The sequence below is a fragment of the Neopsephotus bourkii genome, unplaced genomic scaffold (assembly GCF_033783945.1).
Source record: "Neopsephotus bourkii isolate Nb327-2 ecotype Australia unplaced genomic scaffold, CSIRO-AGI_Nbou_v1 NB_309, whole genome shotgun sequence".
NCBI lineage: Eukaryota > Metazoa > Chordata > Aves > Psittaciformes > Psittacidae > Neopsephotus > Neopsephotus bourkii.
Window position 1 is genome coordinate 637,402 of NW_026900817.1, and position 8,773 is coordinate 646,174.

An 8,773-nucleotide genomic window follows, 5' to 3' on the forward strand; every position below is an offset into this window, starting at 1 on the left:
GCTCCTCCACATGATAAACCAGCCTGGGAAAGGAGCAATGCATTTTCCACCCAGCCTTTGCATTGCTCACATACCTGGTGGACAGTGGGCTGAAGGAAGAAGAGTGTGGGAGCCTAAAATGACAATTCCCTCTTTCTTGTTGGCAGCCCCACCTTTAATCCCATTACATTCATCCAGCTCTGACATCTGATCCGAACCCGTTTGTCAGCTTCAGGACAATCTGCCTTTACTGGGGTCAAGAAAGCATGAAGACAATTTCATTTTCCCATCGCACCCGGGCTTTGAATTTCATGCAAATAATCAAGGCAAGAGGTGCTCATGAATTTCAAGTGACGTCCCAGGCAGATTCAGACCAGCGCTTTCCAAAGAGAACCAAGCCAACCTGTACCAGCTGGGAATTTCACACTGTAATGGGGTATTTTATCTGAGTGACCCAGCTCTCCCAGTTCAAGCCTGCCTGGCAGCATTTCTCCAAGGATAATCAGATATTTGGTGTTCGGCATTAGGTAGAACATGAAGCACCCGCTTAATCTTTCTTTCAGAGATGCCAGTGGGATTTGAGCTCATACTTAATGGTTTTGTAGCACTGAAGCACATGAATGTATTTTGAAGGGCATGTAGAGTCCTATCCTGTAAATAGACTTAAGCTTCAGTCATGCAGACAGCATGGGCAATGCCACCAGGACAGCAACATGTTGAAAACTGTGCTCTTACATACAACCAATCAAATACTCAAAACATTGCATTTCCACCAAGTCTGAGATGGTAGAAAATGTCATCACCCCCCACTGAATTTGTTCTTTTTTCCCAAGGATTCCAGGAAGTAAAACAAGGAGAATTTGTGGGAGTGTTTTTCATGCTGGTTAAATCTTTGCTTTTGGCAACATTTTGAACAGAAATGTTCAAAGGTCTTTAAAAGAAATCATAGCTAGAAACTCGAGACTGATTGCATCTTCGGGTTGACATGCAAATGATAGTGTGCCACAAAGCTGGGCAGAGTGTTTCTCAGAAAATCTGTCTCCTTGATGGAAATGCTTTTTAGATCAAGATGAAGACACATCGACCACATCATCAGATGGCTGGAGGCATTGCAATGGCAGCCTCTGGGTGGGATGGAGCTGTCCTTTAGAGATGCCAACATCTCAGAAAGGAAGCCTAGGAAAGCTGCCATAGACTAAACCCTAAATGGACAAAATTTGAGGTGACACTTAAACATAGTGTCTCAGCAGAAAATCATGCATCAGGATCTCTTTGTACTAGCCAGCTCAAAACGAAGGCCTCTGCATGATGGTGTGAATGGGCAAACTGGATAAATTAGAGCCCTGAAAGAGATGTCAGGCTTCATGAGCATCACTCCTGAGCTCTGTGAAGGCACTGTGAAATATTTTCGTTCAGGTTTGGCCATTTTATTGCCACTGCCTTTCACTCGAGTTAATTTAGAGGACTCTCCACTGAGCTCTCTACTGATCTAGTGCACCTTATAGGCAGCACAGAGGTATCCCATGTAGCTATTTTTCTCTTTTCACCCTTTCTTTATTTTCCCTATTTTGTTTTGCAGTTAGGAGATGAAATAATCCACCTCTGCAAGCGTACAGAGGCTTTGCACTAAGGGAGCAGGAGCTCTCGCTGCCAGAACTCAGGGAGTTATCTAACTCTTCTAGCTGAGCAGATTCACAGCAGTTCCAAGAGGTGTGTTTGAGTGCAGTCAGGGTTTAACGAGTCTCATGGAGACAGCTGGCTGCCTGGCACGTCAAAACCATGAAGGCAACAAATTGATTACTGGACTTCCATGCAACCAAGCCCAGATCCCCACAGGGATAAAAAGGGCATCCTGCACGCCCTCCCGTCAGAGAGCTGCATTCTCTGCTGCTTCTCAGCACTGCCAGTGTTATCTCCTGCCGCCATGAATCGGCAAACTTACAGCATGAGAGCTGGAGGTGGAGGCAGATCTTACAGCACTGCCTCAGCTATTATTCCAAGCAGCAACAGGGCTGGCTTTAGCTCCATGTCTGTGGCACGATCTGGAGGAGGTGGAGGTGGTTTTGGAAGGCTCATTGGAGGAGGTGGCGGTGGTGGTGGTGGGTTTGGCAGCAGAAGCCTCTACAACCTTGGTGGTAGCAAGAGAATATCCATTGGTGTTGGAAGCAGCTACCGAGCTGCCTTCGGGAGTGGAGCTGGTGGTGGCTCTGGCCTGGGAGCTGGTGGTAGTCTTGGGCTTGGGCTTGGTGGTGGAGGTGGTGGATATGGCTTTGGTGGAGGTGCTGGTGGGTTTAGCTTTGGTGGTGGACCCGGAGGTGGTGGAGGGTTTGGCTTTAGTGGAGTAGGGGGTCTGGGAGGGTTCAGTGGAGGGCTGGGTGGTGGCAGGAACCCAATGGGATTTGGTGGTGGCCCACCTGGAATTGGTACAATCCAAGAAGTGACTGTCAACCAGAACCTCCTGGCGCCACTGAACCTGGAGATAGACCCAAACATCCACCAGGTGCGAAAAGATGAGAGGGAGCAAATCAAGACCCTCAACAACAAGTTCGCTTCTTTCATCGACAAGGTGAGCCTTCATCAAATGCTGTGGAATGGTGATAGAGAGGGAGCGAGACAGCCTTGTAGCTACCAAAGTACAACTTCATAGATCTACAGTCTGCTGCATGTTTCCTATCCTGCAGGTCTTCATTAAAGCACTCAAAAAGAACGTTCTTCTGAACAGTTACAAGGCAGAAAACTAGACCAGAAACCAGTAAGAAGAGGATGAGATCCAGGGTTTTTACCTGAGAAATAGGATATATTTGGCCAAATGGAACAAGCCAGTTTCAGGTCCCGATCTAGCTGCTTAACCCAGCTCCCTCTGTGGAGAATCGCAGCAGATGTGTTAGTCCTCATTGCTTTATTGCCTGCAAGCTAAAGTCCTTTTCAAATTGACTCAACTTAAGTCCCTCCTTGGCTTTGACTCCTGTAAATATGTACTATATATGAGCAAAAGGAAAGGCAATTACGTACTTGTCTTTTAACCTGTAGTACTCAGATCTTAGCTTTAATGAAGGAAGATGAATATCTCTTACAAAGACAGAAAAAAACAAAGGAAGTTGAAGAAAGCAAGTGCTGAAAGAGCTGAACCCACATTTTCTAATGACTGCTCATTGGCTTGCCAAATTACACTGTCTCTAAAGAGAATTGGCCACTGAGTCTGAATCCCAACCCTAACCATAACTGTAACCATAACTTTTAACCCTAGTCCTAATCCTAACCCTAAGATTTGCTTAACTACTGGATGGGGTAACACAGCCCCAGATAATCCAGAGGATATTCATAGCTGGATTTAACACTCTTAGTGTGGGATTTCCTTGGGTGTTGCCATGCATCAGTCCCAGTTACTGATTCCTGGCCATCAGCATGCTCACAGGTATCCTCTGCTAAGCCTCTTCTGCTTCCCAATGCTCAGGTTCGCTTCCTGGAGCAGCAGAACAAGGTGCTTGAGACCAAGTGGACCCTCCTGCAGGACCAGGGTCAAAAAAACAGCTCAGGCAAAAGCAGCCTGGACCCACTCTTCGAGGCTTACATCAACAACCTGAAACGGCAGCTGGCCACCCTGCTCAACGAGAGAGGCCGCATGGACGGGGAGCTGAAGAACATGCAAGACCTCGTGGAGGATTTCAAGAACAAGTGAGTGCCTGTTAGCAGCACATCCAGGCACGCTGGGGTGAAATGGGATGCAAACGGTTCAGCTGAGCATTAGGCAGTAGGATTAATTCACTTAAATTTCACTTTCTGAAGGTCAAACATCAGCCTGAGAGAGTCATCAAACTTTCTACAGGAAAGGGGGTAAAAAGGATCTCCATTCTGTGCTCTATCCCCTAACACAGTATCTAACCCTCCTCTGAATACCACTCCTGTGAGGTCTCTCTCTGCAGAACCCCTGTCGTCTTCCTTAGCAACAGAAAGGTTATCTGTCCATCATCGTTTTTCCAATTGGAATCTCAGCCAGAACACAACAACACGTGATGACACTTGTAAAGGAAAATCATCTAAACCAGCTTTACCCTCCTTGTTCCATCTGCATTATGTCAAAATGCCTTTTCAACCCTTGGGGAAATTGGATTTGAGCGGGGCAGTTTCCAGGAGGTTGATTTGGAAGCATCATTCCCAGAATAGATAACCCTCCATCCGACCTGTGCAGCTTTTCTGCTTACCAAGGTATGATCCATCATGTCTTTCCCTTTATCCCTGCAGGTATGAAGAGGAAATCAACCGACGCACAGCAGCGGAGAATGAATTTGTGGTGCTGAAGAAGGTGGGTGAGACAGGAGGTGTTAGGGATGCTGATCTAACCTTAACTGTTGCACAGGCTGGGAACGTCCTTTAGGATGGGAGATCTCATGGAGCTGCATCCTCATCCTTTAGAAGCTGTCATTTGGATTGGGGTTTTGGGAGAAAGGAGTGGAGGGGCTTGGAGGATGGAAGTAAATTCTTGTCCCACTCCTGTCCCACAACATACACACATGGTTGCCTGGGCAAAACAGATCACATAAAACAAAGATGGTCACTAGTGTGGGTACCGAAACCAAAGGGCTGCATCCCCTGCCTGATCCATTCACAACGTTACACACAGAGCTTCTTTTGGCCAAGAGGTGTTCTCTGGGTGCTTTGCCAGGGGGTTGTGCCAGGTAGAGCTTGGCTGGCAGCACCAGTAGAAGACCAGGCCTCATGTCCTAGCTTGGCCAATTTTTGGCTGAGCTACAGAAGAGGCACCAGGTTCTGCAGATGTTCCCATGGCTACTCTTTTCTAGGATGTAGATGCTGCTTATATGAATAAGGTGGAGCTGGAGGCCAAGGTGGATGCTCTGAACGATGAACTCAGTTTCCTCCGAGCCCTCTATGATGCGGTACAGATACCCTCCCCCCCTGATTTCTGTCCTGTTGTCACCTTTGGACAGGGACTGCCACCATTCACGGCAATGGCAAAGGTAAGTGCAGCTGGCCGGGATCCCCTGTGCTTCCTTGCAGGAGCTGGCTCAGCTCAGTGCACAAGTGTCCGACACCGCCGTCATCCTGTCAATGGACAACAACCGGGACCTGGACCTCAGCAGCATCATAGCTGAAGTCAAAGCTCAGTATGAAGACATTGCTAACCGGAGCCGTGCCGAGGCAGAGGCTTGGTACCAAACCAAGGTGAACAGACCCACAGATGCCACGGATGCATTTCTGGGGAACATCACTGCTGTCCCTTGGCTCTTTGGGCCGTATCTTGTCCAAGTGGTTTACTCTTCCCTCTGCACCCCAGTTCGAGGAGCTGCAGGCCACAGCTGGGAAGCACGGGGATGACCTGCGCAACACAAAGGGGGAAATCTCTGAGCTCAACCGGCTGATCCAGAGGATCCGGTCAGAGATAGAGAACACGAGGAACCAGGTAGGAATGGCAAATGGAGCTTGGGGAGCCCCATCCTCTGGTCCCTTAGCACCACAGCTCTGCTTTGCTGATCAGGAACTTTAGCAGCCACAGAGTATGACGTATCTCATTAAACATGTTGAATTCTCTCCTGGAAAGGGTACCATGCTATGACATCTATTCAATCTTTCTTGCCAGGCTGGCATTTCAACTCCAGTAATGTTAGCTATGGGTTAATGACCCCAGTCACCACTTTTCTCGCTAACACCCATCCAGAGCAGCTTTTTTTCCTTACCCAAAAAGCAAAGCAGCGTTTAGGAGTCCCAATCCCTTCTCTTGCAGTGTGCCACCCTGCAGACAGCCATTGGAGACTCTGAGGAGCGTGGGGAGCTGGCCCTCAAAGATGCCAAGGCAAAGATGATTGACCTGGAAGATGCTCTGCAGAAAGCTAAAGCTGACATGGCCCGGCAGCTCCGTGAGTACCAGGAGCTCATGAACATCAAGCTGGCCCTGGACATTGAGATTGCGACCTACAGGAAGCTGCTGGAGGGAGAGGAGAGCAGGTAAGAACAAGTTTCCTGCAGGACTAATAGTGATGGTTGCTTTGCCTCTCTCCTTTACTTTACTCTTACCTCCCCTTTATCTGCTCCCAACAGGCTGAGTGGAGAAGGACTCAACCCCATCAGCTACTGTAAGTATCGCAGTGCTTATCTTGCTTTGGGCCAGCTGGGAGCAGAGACTGTGAGCAACCTTGGGGATAGGGAGGTTTTGCCCCATATAACACATCCAGAGCCCTCCCGCCAGCATTAGTGTCTTGCAGAGAAAAGATAAGTTGGGTTCAAGTCCTGTGGGTTGAAGTCCTGAGGATGGTGTTTTCAGGAACTGGGTGTCTGCCAAACACATGTCCAACCCTCTCATTGCTTTTTCTTGCAGCCGTCATCAGCTCCAGCTCTGGCATGGCTGGTGGAGCTGGGTTAGGAGGAGGATTTGGTGGACTGAGCCTAAGTGGAGGAGGCGGTGGAAGCGGTTTTGGTCTTGGAGGAGGCGGCGGAAGCGGTTTTGGTCTTGGAGGAGGCGGTGGAAGCGGTTTTGGTCTCGGAGGAGGTGGCGGTGGAGGCTACGGCTTCGGAAGTGGAGGAGGACTTGGACTTGGGGGTGGTGGTGGCCTCGGAGGCGGATTAGGAGGAGGCAGTGGTCTCAGCATTGCAAGTGGTCTTGGCTATGGAGGAGGTGGCGGCATCGCTCTGAGCACCAGCGGAGGGAATTTCAGTTCTGGAAGTGCAAAAGGCTCCAACCCAGGAGTGAAAATCGTCTCTAAAACCTCCTCCAGCAAAAAGAGCATAAAAAGTCAAAGCCTGAAGAATGCTACAGAGCCCGAATAAAACCAGCTCCAGCCCCTCCCCAAAAGCACAACTCCCACATCACTCCTGCATTACTCCTGTATCACTCCTGACCACCACCACCCCTCCACACAACCCTGTCCTGGCTCCTTACACCGTAGTTCCTCTGCATTTGGATCACAATTGAGGAAAAGCAGCACCACACACATGAACCAGATGTCTTAAAGCACCTGAAACAAGATTAAAAGAAACCACGGGCCTAAGTGATCTTCTGAATGGGGAATTGGGGTTCTTTTTTGCTTGTTTTCTTTTAATGAGGCTGAGCAGCTTGTTTGTCATTGTGGCTAGCTGACAGCCATCAGCTAAGACAGATCAAATAGCAGCGAAGATGCAGTAAGTTGGGGTTTTAGCTCAGTTCTGGCCCACAGAAGCCCAGGGATGGGCTGGGAACTTGGCTTCAGTTCAGCCTGCTTTGCCTTCACTGCTGGGATGAACCAAACTCAGTCCTTCAAGTTAAGCAACTCGTCTTCATCAGAGACGTGGGTTATTTTTCTGCTATGTAGAAATACCCCAGGAGGTTACTGAAAGATCCCAGGCAGTGGCTTGCAAGCATGGGGCCCATCTTAAAACATCCCTTATTGTGGGAGCACAGAGCCCCTTAGGAGCCACTTCTGAGTCAGCCGAGTGCGATGGAAAATCCCTCTTTTCCCCATCCCCAGATGAGCTTTGAAAAACATGTGTCTTCCAGATGTGCTGAGCGTTGCAGCTCTGTGAAGTCAGGCACACGAGCCCAGCCAGTGGTTCAGAGAACAACATTAGGAAAGCAAACTGAGATACCTCCATCTAAGAAGTACCACCCACAGGAATGTGGATTTAACTTGCAATGAGCTTGTACAAAAGGAAGCCCCAGCTACTCTCCCATTCCTGTCCTTTCTCTTAAGTGAAAGTTTGCCCTTAGTGGCACCTTACACATAATCTCGGTCAGAGGAGCCACCATTGACTGATCCACAATGTATGGAAAAGGGCTTGTTCTCTAAATGATAGGATTCTTTCATTCTAAGTAATAACTGAGGCAGGGAGTTCTCCAAAAGCCAGATCTGTGTTTGCAGCTAAATTGAGTTGCTGTCCTGAGGATATTGTTGGAAAGGCTTAAAAAATGCCAGAATCATCCAACAGCCCAAGTCTCACTGAGCTCCCCACTGTCCTGGTAACACCAGTTAAGGTGAAAGCCTTGAAGGCCCATGCCCACACTGCTCCAAGGGGCATTTCAGCACCTCCACCAAGTGTGGGGTTCTCTGCTACAAGGAAAACATTTGGTAAACTGAAAAGTGCAGCCAGGTTTCAGCCCATCACATGGGAAATAAGGCAACTGAGAGCAGGAGCACACCAGTGCCTCAAACTCATAGCATTTCCCCTTTCTGATGGCGTTTACCCCTCTCGCCTTTCAGCACCTCTTTTTATTTGTGTGGAAGTACCATTAAAAAGAAAATTGCAGCTTTTTATATTCCAATGATAGTGATACAACGCTGTGTTTTCCTTCCTCTGTCTTTCTGGAATGTGTCCAATAAAACTGGATTGTAATTTATGTGTTCCTACATCTCTGTTAGTCTGAACCAGAACCGGTAGCATGGAACGCTCCCAACCTTCAGCCGAAGGGGGTTTTCGCTTCACTTTGGAGGAAAAGTTTCAAAATTTTGATAAAATAATAATTAAAATCTTGAAATTAAATTGAAGAATCGGAGAAAAGGGGGTGGGGTGTTGGGTTTATCCATTAAGTGACCAAAAAAAATGAAGCACTGTTAATTTCTTAACATAGGATTGGGGTTAGTCCAAGAGCTTTTCTTCAATGGAAGGGAGGGTCCTTCTCTGCCAAGACAAACACGTCCTCTGCCAGCATGGGCAAACCCCAAGTATTTAATATCTGCTACATCTTACAATGATGTAGCAAACCCAAGCACTTAAATGATAAATTCTCATTTATCGGGATGATCTAGATTGAGGATGGGGTTTGCTGAGCTGGAGCAGAGCAAGTGACCAAACAATACTGGTATTTCAG

The 8,773-nt window shown here is 48.1% G+C and overlaps 1 protein-coding gene across 1 annotated transcript; it reads left to right on the plus strand.

Annotated features, from left to right (window-relative positions):
• The first annotated feature begins 1,647 nt into the window (after nt 1-1,647).
• LOC133208935 (keratin, type II cytoskeletal 5-like) lies at nt 1,648-6,958 on the plus strand. Its single transcript, XM_061347208.1, has 9 exons — nt 1,648-2,545; nt 3,434-3,654; nt 4,222-4,282; nt 4,779-4,874; nt 4,996-5,160; nt 5,273-5,398; nt 5,720-5,940; nt 6,034-6,068; nt 6,311-6,958. The coding sequence occupies exons 1-9, from the start codon at nt 1,790-1,792 to the stop codon at nt 6,757-6,759; spliced, it is 2,130 nt and encodes a 709-aa protein (XP_061203192.1). The 5' UTR covers nt 1,648-1,789; the 3' UTR covers nt 6,760-6,958.
• Nucleotides 6,959-8,773: the final 1,815 nt, after the last annotated feature.